General features: G+C 34.4%; 1 protein-coding gene across 3 annotated transcripts; it reads left to right on the forward strand.

The window, feature by feature from the left end:
* Positions 1–12,672: 12,672 nt before the first annotated feature.
* LOC103828478 lies at positions 12,673–15,277 on the forward strand. 3 transcript variants are annotated; one of them, XM_009104079.3, is made up of 3 exons: positions 12,673–14,030; positions 14,201–14,353; positions 14,990–15,277. In XM_009104079.3, the coding sequence occupies exons 1-2, from the start codon at positions 13,876–13,878 to the stop codon at positions 14,349–14,351; spliced, it is 306 nt and encodes a 101-aa protein (XP_009102327.1). In that variant the 5' UTR covers positions 12,673–13,875; the 3' UTR covers positions 14,352–14,353; positions 14,990–15,277. The 3 variants fall into 3 exon arrangements, with proteins under 3 accessions (XP_009102327.1, XP_009102326.1, XP_009102328.1); XM_009104080.3 differs by having other exon boundaries at positions 12,677–14,030; positions 14,201–14,319; positions 14,990–15,268; XM_009104078.3 differs by having other exon boundaries at positions 14,201–15,268.
* The last annotated feature ends 318 nt before the right edge of the window (positions 15,278–15,595 follow it).

Consider the following 15,595-nt stretch of genomic DNA (forward strand, 5'->3'; position numbering starts at 1 on the left):
ACAAAATTTTGAATAATTCGAATATTTAATCAATTTATATTCGGGTTTGGTACTATATTTTTGGATCGGTATCGGTTCTGTTCCTTGGATTCATTTTGTAAAACCCTAATAATTACATGAAAAACAAATATCAACATATTTTTCAAAATATACACCCGCGCGCCTGCGCGGGTCAAAATCTAGTATAATCTTAATATTGTCGCAAATCAGTATAGAGTATGAAAACTCAAGAATCAGAAACTGTTATAGAATATAACAAACACAATTAAGTTTCTTTTTTTGAATAGTTCAAAGATTCAAACTAAATTAATAGTCATAATCATGAAGATATTTTGTGAATAAAAGTGGGTATATATAATTAGGTTTGTTTATTTTTTTGGAACTGCAAATACTCTTTTCTTTATTGAACCTTAAAATGACACTTCTGTTTTTCGTAGGTTAATGTTTTATTTTTTTCCCATTAAAAGTCATCCTTGTTTTTGTTTGGTTGTTTGTTTTAGGTGATACGAGGTGTTTGCCCGCAATTTTGCAGGTAGTTATATTATATAAAATATATATATACATATATATTATGTTATATTGTTATAATTTTTGAATAATAATTAAGATTTTAATTTTAAATAGTTGGATAATCAAAATTTCAGTATATATTTTTAGAAGATCAATGGGATTTAAAATAGTTCAACAACATTAACCTTAGTCATTCAAATATTTCTCTTACAGAAAAGTAATATTATAATTAATTCAGATACTTGGTTGTAGATTTATTTTATATTTTATTTTAACACGTGAAAATGACCGGGAATACTGAGGCTTTCAAGAAATAAAAAAGATATTTTTTTGTGTAGGACCAATACAATGATCAGATGCTTTTATCATGAAGATATTTTGTAAATGTTTTTGTGTGGACTTTAGAAAACATAAAAAGTTCTAATATTTTTTTACCTATAATTATTTTATATAAGAATATATACCCATTATTTTTTTCAATAAAAAAGTTAAAGTATTTTATTTAGAGTATTTACACTCCCTATACAGACATTACACCATAATTAGTAAACTACCTAAATATACTGTTGGACACTGTTCTTTTTTTTGTTAATACCAACTTGCCCATATATTCTTGGGTACAAAACCTAAACCTATTTAGTATTTACATTCGAGAATTTGTACTCCTTACACACCAAATATCCCCTATTTGCACTTCATACCTTATATCCCTCCAATTATCTTTTCTCCATCATTACTATTTTTCCCTCCATTCTATGGTATCCCACCCTTTTTAGTATATTGAGCTAATTTGCTCTTTACATTCATGTGTTCTTCTTCCGCTTTATTTCTTCTCTTTCCTAGAAAATACTTTTTTTGTTTACTTTCTTTTTTCACCATCTGGGTTCTTTTTCTCTTTCTTTAGTTAGATTTTGTTCTTTAAGATATGTTACACAAGATTAGTGGATTAATCATGTTGCTGGAAATTGGTCATGATTTAGAAACCAAGCTACTTTTCTTGTTTTTTTAGGTCATGATTTGATAAACTGCAAGCTTGATCTAAGATTTGAATTTTTCATGATTTTGTTTTTGTACATATGATAGATTTAAGCTTAATATAACTAAAATATATCCCTAGTGTTTCAAAAAGAAAAAAACCTAAAACCTATCCCTAAGAAAAAAAATAGAATCAAACTAGCCTGTGGGGCTAAGCACGTAATTTGCTTGTCCTTGAGTTGCGTCACTGTGTTGTCCATCTATATATCGTTTTAAGCAATTGCCTAATTTCCACATTTTTTTAGTATTCTAAGCCAATATACTCTTTTATTTAATTATATGTAAATAATTGATAAAGAAAAAGAAGTTGATAAAACATATATATATATATATATATATATTATTTCTCCAATTCTACAATTAGTTACCATAAATCATTATTGGTAATATTACATGTGTTATTTGGTAATTTATATTAATTAGTTGTATAGTTACCTTTTATTTTTAGATCTGATTAAAATAAATAACTAATAAACACAACCAATCAAATTATAACATGTATTAAGAAAATGGTAGTCTAAGTAATTTTTTCTCAAAATTTTGTCAAATCACAAATCACACTTTCTCACTCATTTTTTATTTAGCGTTTAACATAAAATTTAAATGGGTTAAACAAAACATTTATTCCCTTAAAACATACATATTTTAATTAAATCTAATTAAAAATAATTTTTTAAATAACGAAATGTTGTTATTTTAGGCATATATACTTAATATTAATGTGAGCTCCAATATTATATCAAAATAAAATATTTTTATTTGTATAAAATTTTTTAAAATTTTATTATTGTATATTTTAAAAGTTTATTATACCGCAAAATATAAATCTCATTATTTTAAATAATTTATCATACTTGCAATTTATATTATATTTTCTATCTTTGACTTTAACCATTGTAGAACATGTCATTTTTATTGATCTTTCTTACTCAATTTATCACAATGTTTTACAAACATATAAACTAATTAGTTAAGATTTATAGTAAGTTAGTAACACAAAAAATACACGCATCTCGACAGACAAATAAAGTTAAATACATAAGAATATAAAAGAACTAAGAACGCAACAAACATATTTTATCATTCATCTCTCATATTTTTTATTTATGTCTCTTTTATTTTTTTACTATTCAAAACAAACATGCTAATTTTATTATAATCAAATCTATATGAATTATTTTAATAGAGTATTAACTCTAGGAAAAGCATGTGAAAAATACTTTGATTAATTTAATTTTAAATGACTTACTATATAATAATTTTATATGAATTACCACAATATACAAATAGCCATGAAAAGTTTCTTTCTCTTAACCACGCAGATTTTTTTTGGTAAAATTAACCACGCAGATTTGGTCGAGTGATAATCATTTTAGATTCGAAATCTATCCATCTGCATGGTCAAACAATATATATAGATATCTAATTCCACGTAAAATATCGATTTTGCTTGTTGCCGGTGAGCCAGCCTCCAAAATATTAGTAGGCTTTTCAAATTTGGATACCCCATGTTATAAAAAAAATCATTTGTTTTCAAACCGTTTCAATTTTTTTTTATCCTTTTCACGCAATGAGTATTTTAATGTGTTAATAATTTAATTCACACCAGGAAAATAATTTAAGTTATTTGCTTCCAATAATGCTCATTTATGTTGATAAAGATATTAGGTATGGGTCAATAAAAATAAAGTATTACAGAAAATAGTACAAGGTTTATCCAGAGAAATAGGGGCAACTCTCCTGAAAGCTCTCCAGAGAAAATGGTGTGCCCTCCTAGATGCATGCGACTCGGCACAGCTTTCAATAGCAATTACTGAATGAAATTAAATCTCACTCACCTGTTAGGTTAATGTTGATCGGTTTTTGTACTGCTTTGCTTTTTTGACGTCATTAGAATTTAGAAAGATACTACAGTCTATCCCTTTGTTCAAAATTAAAACATACTATATTCCTATAATATTTGTGATGCAAGGAGTATTAAATTGGAAACAGCTACAGCTACAGCTACAACTGCAAGTCTCGTTTGCTGTGTGAACAAAATGTATTGTTTAGTTCGATTTGGTTGGCGAAGCAAGAAGTTTGGTTGTTTGGTGTAGAATAATTCTCACTGAATTATTTATTTCAAGTAAAGTTTCGTTAGGTTCCAAGTTTGTTTGGGTTAAAAATCATTACCGAATAGGAAAAAAAACGGGGAAAGTTTACTGAGATATACAAAATTTTAGGATAATTGATAAGAACCATACAGATCTTTTTTTTATTACTAGTACTTTTTAAATACCAAGCGTGCCTTTTTTTTTTACGTTATGAGAAAAAAACATATTTACAGGAATGCCACTATTTTTCGCTGCCACATAAGCAAAAACCCGGCGCCACGTAGGAATTATGTTCCGTGTTTTCATTAAGCCAGCCATAATTCGCTACATACGTCGTTACGGCTGATTTAAATCTACATGTCGGTTGAATAAACAAACGCAACTGAGTTAAGAGGAAAAGACTGACGTAAGAACATAAGTCAGTCGGACGGTACGGCTGAATTACAAAAATGTGGCTGATTTATGAGAAAAAGGCTGACTTACAGACAAAGGTTACGGCTGACTTATACATCGGCGGTTTGTTTTCTGGAAATTTGGCTGAGTTGTAACTAAGAGACGACTGAGTTATGTTTCCATGGCTGAATTAATGAATATCGACTGGCTGAGTTATATAATTTACGGCTGACTAATGTGATGTTGTTAAAGCTGAGTTTATGATAAGTCGGTCGTAATAGGATGGATTAACAGTAAACTCAGCTCGATTACGGCTGACTTATTAGCGAAAGATTAATTACTAGAATATCATTCGTTTGATGGCTGATCTATGTGATGATACAGCTGATTTATCGTTTTCATCTTAATTACGGCTGATTAAAGATCAAAAGATTAATTACTGAAATATTTCCATGGTTCGGCTGACTTACATTGTAGATGAGAGCTGATTTACGTAGGCTGATTTATATATTTGTTTGTCGGCTGATTAACCGATTTTCCATGTCATCCACCATGTCATCAACTCGGATTTGCCATGTCATTGCTAACGAACTACTTTACAACTACGTTTGTTTGTCTGTTCATCTTTTTTTCATCTTCTTTATCTATCTATATATCTATTTTTTCATCTTATTCTTCATCTTTCTCCGATATCTTATGGATCCGGTAATTATTGTTTATGGTAACTGGATTAAGAAAAACAGATATGTATTCAACGCCGACATGAAGAATTTGCAAAGTTTGTACTCGATGATTACAGATTGAATGAATTGAGAACAACAGATTGAATTCGCAACAACAGATATGTATTCAACGAACGACACTCCACCAGTTTAAGGAGAACAATGATGACGAAATGAATCGGAATGACATAGCAAGAGAGACGATGAAAAGAATTGGGTATAAATGTTTTGTATAACGGCTGGGTTTTGGGTTTTAATGTTTTACATTACGACTGAGTTATATAAACATGTTACGATTATATTGTATTTTCTTGATTAGTATAACGGCTGAGGTATGGATTTTAATGTTTTTGTGTGATATGCAGTATTTTCACGATATTCCAAGAGAATGGGTTCAGAGGGTAGGGAAACTAGTGCGATTTGTGAAATGGGGATGGGGTTTGTGGCATTCTGACGAGTTCCTCCAAAATAGGGCACTGTTCATTTCAAAGTTTGTTCCGTCGTTCTACAGATGCCAATGTGCAACACATGTGTGGCGACAATGTCTCTGCTTGTCGCACCTTGATACGACTAAGGATAACAACATGTGTGAGCGCTGTTTCTGGATCAAAGAGTTTGGCTTATTTTTTCGTGATCTTGAACCGATAAGCATTATCAGGGACACAAGGAAGTGGTGAAGATGTAATCTATCGGTACCTTATTTTTTTAAGCTCTGTGCTATTTTTTTTTTTAAGTTCAAAATAATGTAATGAAGGCTTGGTTATTGTTTCTTTTGGCTGATTTATTGTTCAATTACGGCTGCATTACTGTTTTATCATGGCTGATTTATTATGCATTAAACACTTGAAAAAAGAGGTTCATTTACGTGCATTGCAAAACGTTCAGATTTCTTAGTTTACATGCAGACATGTAAAACGTCAATTACAAACCAACGGATGGAGTAATAATTAGCATCGATATTCTCATATCGTTGGCTGAGTTAAAGTAATAATTAGCTTCGATATTTTAAACACGCGTCACCATTAATCGACAACTCAGTCCAATCAAGCAAGTGGAAACGTCCCATTAATAATGAAAGTGGGTGAGTGATAATGTTCGTTGTGGTATAAACGATGATGAGTTAACTGAGTTACTTTACACTTTACGACTGAGTTACTTTATACATTACGGCTTCACGGCTGATTTACTTTACACTTTACAACTGAGTTACTTTATACATTACGACTGAGTTACTTTATACTTTACGGCTGAGTTACTTTATACATAACGGCTGAGTTACTATAATACGTGAAGTCTGAATTACATTAATAGTAGGCTGACTTACAAAACATTACTAAACAAAGTAGTAGTAGTAGCAAAGTAACGACATTCCAACCCCACAAACAAACACATTCCTTAAACACCAACCCTGACTCATACATACTTCTCCTTTTCCCCAGACGTCGTCTTCATTACTTCAATCTCTTTCTCCAACAGAGCAACGTTAACTCTGAATTCCGAGATGTTTTTGTTCATGCCACTTATCAGTGACTTAATATCATCAACCTCTTCAACTAAACACTCATCCGCCCATTTGAATAAATGTCTCTGTTTTCACAATATAACCAGATCTAAGTACTACGTTACAGAACATGCGAAATAAGAACCAAAACGAATCTTATTATATCCTTTTCCGCAGCAATAGTACAATCTTCCTAGATTTGTAAAGGTTCCAGATGTAGAAATGTAATAGGGTTCACCACACCAACACTATTTCGGCGTTCCTCTTTCCGCGTTCAAACGGCATCTGTGAGAATTTCTTGAAACTGCCGATGAAGAAGACATTTTTATTCTCAAAACAATTTCAGAAACGAAATGGAATTACATGGAATTAGGGTGAGAAAGACGACATGATGAAACGACATCGTTTCCACACGCGCCATAATTAAAATAATATTTAAATGTGTCAATATTGTAAATCCCTCGACTCCCCCGTCAGAGTGTTAATAATTAGCCTCGATATTAGGTTTGAGCCGTATTTTCCACATGCGCCATAATTAATCGACAACTCAGTCCAATCAAGCAAGTGGAAACGTCACATTAGAAATGTATTATATTAACATTCACAGCTGGGTTTTTCCGTTTTACAATGGCTGAATTATGATTAATTTATTTACGGCTGAGTTTTGGTCACTTATGGCTGGGTTTATCGTAAACTAACATTCACAACTGAGTTACCTTATACGTTTTAGCTGAGTTATTATAAAGATACGGCTGAATTAAACAAACACATTATGACTGGATTATAGTACTTAATATACAAGAAATACAAATTCGACATGTTTACATTCAAGAACCGAAATTAGCAGATTCAAAATACAGATAAGGCATCACTTTCAGAAACTAAAATTTTCGGGACCAAACTCTTCAAACATGTGGACGAGATCCGCCAGACTCTTGTTAACATCCACGGAGGCTTGTCGCCTCCGATTGCCCAAGTTCTCTTCAAATAGTGCATCTGGCAACGAAATAGCGTTCTGGCCACAAGATTAAAATGTGTCCAAACTGTCAAATTATGCCTTCGATCCCACGTGTTTCTTACAGCGAGTTGAAGAAACCAACGTTCCTTAAAATGATAGGGAATTGCGCAGTATGTCGGCCAATCATGAACCCAGCCTTCTGCAAGAATCGACGGGATAATGAGAGAGAGATCACTTAAAAATTTGAACCAGATAGTATTGGTTGTGTCAAGTAATTCACCCGGACCAGGGTATAGAAGAGGGAGGTTTTCACGATTTGCAGAGCTTAGTATCGCATTGACACTGTTCTCTAACATCGTCAAATAACCAGGAACAATTGGCATAACTTTTGATGGGGATAGAGAGTTTTTGTTTAGTTTTTTTTTAGAGAGAAAGTTGTGAGAAAGGAGACAATATATAGAGGTACAGAACGTCAAACATCTCGAGTTAAAATTTCCAAAAGAAGCAGTTATCTTTTTCCCGTCAAACATCAGGATGAAGTTACACTTTATGGCTGTGTTACAGACCACATTTACGGCTGACTTAGTAAATGGGTTTAGGATTGCTTATTTAGGATTTAGGTTTGCTTTTTCGGGTTTTTAAGTTTGGGATTTGGATTTTATAGTGCAAGAATAATTATAAGAACACAAATTCATGATAAATAACACAATAATAGTTTATGAGTTTTAAATTATGCTCACACCTCATATGTATCAGTTAAGTTTATGAGAAATTATAAGACAACATATACCTCAAGATCATGATTGATTCTAAACTCGTAGATTCAATAAAGAAGACACATTCAGTTGATTATATATTCACTTCAGATATATAATTGGAGTTTTAATTTAACATTTTAAAGTATAAACATTTTTTTTTTGATTAATGGGTATGTTTGAGGTATGCCTGAGTTATAATATCTTTTTATATATCTATATTACGATTATAGGGTATGTTTGGGGTAAGACTGAGTTACGTATATACGACACGACAGGGTTATAAAAATGATAAGACTGAGTCAAATTTTCTAATAACAACATAAGTCAAGTACAAAATAACAACATAAGTTCATCATAAAACAACAACAACAAAAGTTAAGTACACCAAGCGCTAGACATTTGAATATTTCCTCCTTCAGCGAGGATATCTGCTGCCATCTTCATCCGTAAACCTTGAATATTTTGATCGTTTATCCCATCAAACGTTACACCAAGCGCTAGACACTCCACAAACTTCAACAAATACACCCCACAATTGCCAATCTGTGTGTTTTGTGGAGTGTATCTTTTGCTCCTCCTTCTGAATGAGAACTTCTTACTGCTAATGGGTCTGATATTGGCAGGAATATGTACACTCAACTTAGCGGGAATCATGTGCATTAGCGGTTTAAGTGAATTCAGAATTCTCTGCTCACTTTCGGGTGTTACCTCTCCAAAGATTGGATCGTAGCAATTAATCTTCTCCTTCTTCAGATCCACGTGATACGCAACCCAATGATTTCCGCCGGTTTGAAGACATCCGTACAAGTGATCCACATCTTCATACCACTTCAGGTTTGTTCGAGAATGATCGGGAATCCTACCATTTATCATATGTTCATAACCATTGCCTTTGAACAAGAACATTGTGGGTTTCATCTTGAACTGAGTGTAATCGTGAAGCAAAAAACTTTGCCACCAAAGGTCAACGAAGACAATCCGCTTGGACCAGAATGGAGTGGACTCTCGCATGAACCTTTTAATGAGGACGTTCATATACGCCACGACATGCTACACAAATAATATGAACAAGTTAGCCGTAATCAAATATATAACTCAGCCGTTATATAATAAAAGAATATATAACTCAGCCGTTATATAATAAAATAATATATAACTCAGCCGTAAAAATTAGATAACACAACCTTAATAAAATAAAATAATATATAACTCAGCCGTAATAAAGACTTACATTATCAAATACCCATCCATACTCAGCCTCCGACCACGGTCTCTCATAGATGAGTATGCTGTAGAAGTCACTCTCATGATCAGCTGTTAGTACTTCTTTTTTACCTGGTGGTGCTGGTGGTTTGGGTGGAATTGTCTTGATGTGTTGCATAAGTTTCTCCAATAGCATCGGATCAACATGTGCTAGAGGGTCATATATTGCTGATGAAGGAGTAACATTCTTCCTCATGCACGTCGTTCCATCATGTCCTACCATCGGAAAAACAAATGATGAAGAAACTGCCGTCGTTGACAACCCTTTTGGAGTTAACCGAACATTTTTCTCCCGGAATTCCTTAATTATGGCAGATCTAACCAATGCAGAATTCTCGACATCAGACTCCGGCGCGAATTCGTTCTGTTCTGCAAGAACTTCGTCAGTTATATCAGCCAATGAACTATCCTCTACATCAGGTTGTACATTGCATCTTGTTACACCGTCACGTGGTGGAGTCACCTTTTTGTACTTTGACCCAGCCTGGTTTTGCTTCTTTAGCTCAGCCTCTTGTTTCTTCCTTAACTCAGCCTTTTTTTTCTTAGCTTCAGCCACTTTTTTCTTAGCTGCAGCCCTTTTTTTCTTAGCTTCAGCTTCTTTTTTCTTATCCTCAGCAGCTTTTTTCTTAGCCTCAGCCTTCCCCTTCCTCTTAAACGCAGCATCTGCATGCGCTGCTTTTTTCTTCTCATTGGCTTCCTCACCCTTAAAAATACGCGTGCGCCTGCAGCCGCATCCATAAGCTGGATCCTTAGCAGCCTTATCATCCTTAGTAGACTTATCATCCTTAGTAGCCTTTGCAGGAGAAATTACTAGGAAATCAAGAAGACGCATATCAGTATCTTTATCGACACTACCAAACTCCTCATCCAAAGCCCTTTTCACCCCTGATTCTTTTTCAAGCTTCTTGGCCAAATTCTTTTTCGGTCGAGGAGTCGCATCTACTAACGCTGGACTATTGACAGACTTCTGATGCGTTCGAACCACCGGTGATGCCTTCGATAATGGTGCAGTGGGGTTTGATAATGGTGGAGAGGGGTTATCATGGTTTTCGGGAATTTTCCCAATCCCCAGATCTTTTAGACGCTCCTCCAGTAAAGCATTCACCCTGTCATCAATGGTCTTTTGGTCCATCAATGGTCTGTTCCGGTCTAACTCGTAAGCTTCTAACCGTGAGTCAACCTGATCAAATTTTCTGCAAATAATATCCAGAGTATTCACAATGGTCGTTAGAGTCGCTTTGTTCTCCAACTCCAACTCTTTGCTACCTTCCTTCTCACTAGAACCCTTTCCCGCTGCATCAGATTCAGACTCATTTCCCGCTGCATCAGCTTCAGACTCATTCTGTGTCTTAACTTTCTTCTGCTTCTTAGTGGGTGGCTCAGCTTCTGACGAAACTTCACCCTTCATTCTCTTCTTCTCATTCCCCTTCCCCTTTCCCTTCCCCTTTGCATTCTCCTGCACTTCCCACAAACCTTTCACAAATCTACCTGAATGTATGTCTATTATCAACCTAACGAGTTGTGGGTCGTCATCTTCACCCAGCCAAATAGAAAACATCTCTTCAATTGAGTCCTTCAAAACCATTCTCCTCACACGCACCTTCAACACCAGGTTATAACAAAACTCAGCCTCCAAACTAACACAAAACTCAGCCATCAACTAAAATAATTCAGCTGTGATTTAACACATAACTCAACCATCAACTAACATAATTCAGCCGTAATTTAATACATAACTCAGCCATTAAGTAACTACGAACTCAGCCATCAAATAAATTAAATCAGCGTTAAATCTTATCTCGCCATGCTTTTCGATTTCGGAAAACAATTTATCAAAGCTTGCACGTGTACACTTTCCACCCCATCGCAAAAGCGGAACGTTTTCGTTATTGATCACTCTCCCAAAACTCTCACCGAAGCATGTGACAGATTCATAAGCCCAAATCAATAACGCGTCCTTCATGCCGCTTATTGTGTATGAACCTCCATCTGGAGCCAACATTTTAATAGAGTCAATTAGAACTTCGTATGCAGTCCGACCCATGGATACGACCTCATGGCTTCATTGTTGAATACCCTTATTGCACTTTGAAAGGGTATCCTTGAATTGTGATGCAAACAATAGACTCTCATGGCTTGAAGAAGTAGCAGCCCCAACCACTTGCGCTTTTCAAACTCCAACGCGGACAGAACGCTAATGCTGCCTTCAATTCATCTAACTTTGGTCCCATCCCAAGCGGCACTTTCAACTCCCCCCCCCCCCCCAAAACTCGTTGTATTGACCAGGATCAAATTTTTCTGTTGGCAATGGACCTGTGTTTAGCCCAGTGATCTCACCAAACTCGAGCAAGCTAAACCTGATAGCCTCATCAGCCACGAGACACCATATCTCCTTCTTTATAACTCGCAACAGTCTACACAGTAGATAGTGCACGGTCCTACCAGACCACATGCTTTCGCGTTCAGCTAGCCTAGCAACTACTCCAATGGGAGAGTTCACCAGTTCTTCCCACACATCAAGTTCTATTGTTTCTCTAACGTGGGGGAAATGCTCTGGATGGAAATTGTGATTAATAACTTTACTATCTAGGTTAGAAGACCCTTCAGGGTAAAGTCTTGGTGGGTAATCCCCTGATTTAACTTCAGCAGCATCCATCTGATCATATAACCAAACAATAAAATCAGCCACAACAAAACAGTAACTCAGCTGCATCATAAGAGTAACACAAGCATAACATAACAATAACTCAGCCGCAGCAAAACCCTAACTCAGACGCAACGAAACCCCCAACAAAACAAAATCACAGCCGCAACACAACCCTATCTCAGTCGCAACAATATAAATCAGATGAAATATAATACATAACTGACCCACAAACTCAACAAAACAAAATATATAACGTCGCGATATCCTACCGGAAAGACGAACTCGTAGATAAGAATGCGGCGAAGACGGCGGCGAAGACGATTTCGTACAAACGAGTTCAGATTTCTGTCTATGATGAAGAGTGGGAGTATCCTCGCGAAAGAGGAAGTTAACACAGACAATGTCGACAGAGAGCTATTTCGACGATGAGGAAGTTAACACAGACAATGTCGATGACGAAGAGTGGGAGAAGAGACGGGTTTTTTTTTTCTTCGATGGTTCCTTCTTTGAGACGAGAAAACAATGTTCTTAGTTAGTTTTTTTTTAACTTTGATTTAGTTAACTCAAGAGAAGAGACAATTTAGTTTCTATTGTGTTGGTGATGTGTAATTTTAATTAGTGATGTGGATTATATGTTTAAAAATAATTTTAATTTAAAAAAAATAATCAAAGGCCCTTACAGTCATTTATTATGAGTGTCCAAACATTCTAGTCATTTAAAAAAGATATTCAACACTCTAGTAATAAACCAATTTTTGTTATACATTCTAGTCATTTTCTCATTAATCTAAGCACGGAAGACCTCCGTCCAACACGATCTTTAAAATATTTTGGACTACGCTCTGTATTGTTATCACTTATTTATAACACTAGTTTGCATACAAACTTTCATTGTTATAACCTGAAATAACACAAAATTCAACATAAGACGCATCAGACCAATATAAGATGTCTAAATGCAACTAAAATTTCAGTTTCATTGACTATTGATGTGCTCTCTCTCTCTAAGAATAGTTTTGTCCTACAAAATTTGGTCACAAAATTGGAGCATGGTTCGCTTATAGCATTCATTAATTGGAGCATGGTTGATACTTGGTTTGGTGACTATGTAAAAACCAGAATCGAAATCGGTTTTAGGCTTTTAGCTTATTTTTTCAATTCTGGTTTGACTACTAGTCAAATCGATCAGCAACATTTTCAAAATCTATATGATTACCCCGTTCGTTTTGACCAAACCAGTCAATAAACAAAATTTTCAATTTTTCAAATCAAATTATACCAAATTTGACCAAACTATCCCAAATTTGATCAAATATATTAAACCATTGAATCGAAAAAGCCAAACTAGTTGAATTGATTGAATTCAACCAAAGTATTCTAATTTATATTAATTTAATTGATTTTGACCAAATTTAAACAAAAAAAAACTAAAAAGATGGTTCATTTTAGTAAAAGAATAAGAACAGTGGAACCAACCAAATTGAACCGGGCTAAATTAACCGAGGTTGCATCTATTTACTAGGGGAAGTCGAAGTTCCTCGAGGGTTTATGAGAGTAAGATTATCGGTTGCAACTCCTAAGAGGTTCTAAAACAAAAAAAAACTATTATAATCATTTAATTATGCTTTAATTCTGTAAAACCAATTGAAACCTTAATCAAGTAACATCTGTCATTTGGAGTTAAGAACCGGTTGTTAAAACCTCTACGTTTAGAATTTTTCTTTATTCTCTCTCCAATTTTAATTATTTTTTATTTTTTTTAAATGGTTAGAATTTTTTTAGAGTTGGCCGATGGAGCTGCTATGAGGTTTTTTAGTCGCTCTCAAAAATAAAAATAAAAATAAAAATAATACACATGACAATCTCTTTTGGGCTGTATCTCTTATGTATGTCGGGCCTAGAACATGGGCTACCTATTATCATTGCGAATTCGAGTTTCCTGTAAACCCTAGCAAAACCTTGTGAGCTCTCTCTATTCACATACGGTGAGCAAAAATGGCTTGGCGCAATGCAGGATCTACCGCTCGTTCTTTTGTATCCGCCGCCGCAAGAGCACCGTCTCTCCGGTCTCCTACGGCGGCGCTTCCTCGCCTCCGTCCTTCCCCATCCTCCTTACCTGGCCGTCGCTCCTCCTTTTCATTGCCCTCTAGGTTTGACCTAGCTTCGTCAAATTAGCTCAATCACTTTGAAACTTTATAGTTTAGTACTTCTTGATATCTGATGTTCTATTGTGATTTGAGATCCGTTGTCACCTGAGATCTCAAACACTTGTTTTTTTTTTGTTTTTTGGTAAAATGTTAAATATTATACCAATCTTCAGGAACATAGGAGCACTTGGTTGCACACAATCTTTCTTGCCGCTGTACAGTGTTGTGGCTGCTTCTCAACTCACCTCCCACCTTAATGTTAACTTGCGGGCTTTCTGCGAGCTGTCTAATGGTACCTTCCCACGCACTTGTCAAGATCGCTAATAGTTGAGTGTTACTTTTCTTAGGATTTCGTCAGATAATATGAGAATTAAGCGGGAATTTTTCTTTATTTGAACATGCTAAAACTACGGATCTTCTTGCGCATTTGATGTCCTTTCTTTTGGTGGTTCTGTCTGTTTGTGTGAATTTTCAATTAAAAGAATTGATTGGGATTGATAAAGAATTGAAATGGTGGGTGATGCAAGTGGATGAGAGGGAGTTCTTATTCAATTTTCTTTGTCTTTTTTTTTTGAAAATACTCCATTTTCTTTTTAGTTGTTGTCACAATGGACAAACTAAAGCTTATTTTTTGTACCAGATAACATCTTATTCATTTAAGCAGCCAGTTTTGTACTTCAGTCATTACTCAAGCTTAAGATAAGGGTTGTGAATAGACTGAATTGAGCTGTCTTTGACTTGACTTAAAGTTACATAGTTCTTGATTTTGATCCTGATAAAATTTGGGTTATACAACAATTTCGTGTGTTTAGTTTCATGGTGTTCTGAGTTGTGTTGTTATTTTTAAACAAGTAGTCTTGTTTATCATACAAAAATGATGAAATCAGTGTCGAATATACTTCATACATGATATGTGAGGCGGGCAATGAAGAATTGATTCTTGGAATGTATACGTGTGACAGGTACTTGAAGAGGCTGAGAGTGTATAATGCATCAGTGCATGCATCAGTTACTTTGAAGGTGTGTAAGAGATCCAAAGAGTGGGGTTACCTCCGAAAAAATCTTAATCGTTATGTTACTTTCGTTTTAGAAATTTAACTTCCGTGAAATCTCGTTAATTATTAATAGCTGTAGAGCTTTTCGTTTGCTCGGCACAATGGGTTATCCTCTAGGTTTTTTTTTTTTTTTGTATTGGAAAGATGCATAAAATACTTAGCATTATCAATAAATGTTTTGGATTACAACTCAAATCAACGTCGTTTGTAAGAGCATCTCCAAAAGAAACTCTATAACTCCAAATATAGAGTTTTTGGCTCTCCAAAAAGAAGTTTTGAAGAGTGAAACTCCAAATATAGAGTTTCACTTTTCAAAACTTCAAATTTGAAGTTTCATCTTTTTATTTGCATTTTGGTCTTTATAATTATAGATCATATTTATAATTTTTAAATATTTTTTTGTTTATTGTTTTAATCCTTAAAACTTTTATATCTCATAAATATTTTAAATTTGTTATATAAATTTAAGTTTTACACATGAAATTAAATAAAAAATTTAAAACAAGATGTATA

Source organism: Brassica rapa, chromosome A07, assembly GCF_000309985.2.
Source record: "Brassica rapa cultivar Chiifu-401-42 chromosome A07, CAAS_Brap_v3.01, whole genome shotgun sequence".
Taxonomy (NCBI): Eukaryota; Viridiplantae; Streptophyta; class Magnoliopsida; order Brassicales; family Brassicaceae; genus Brassica; species Brassica rapa.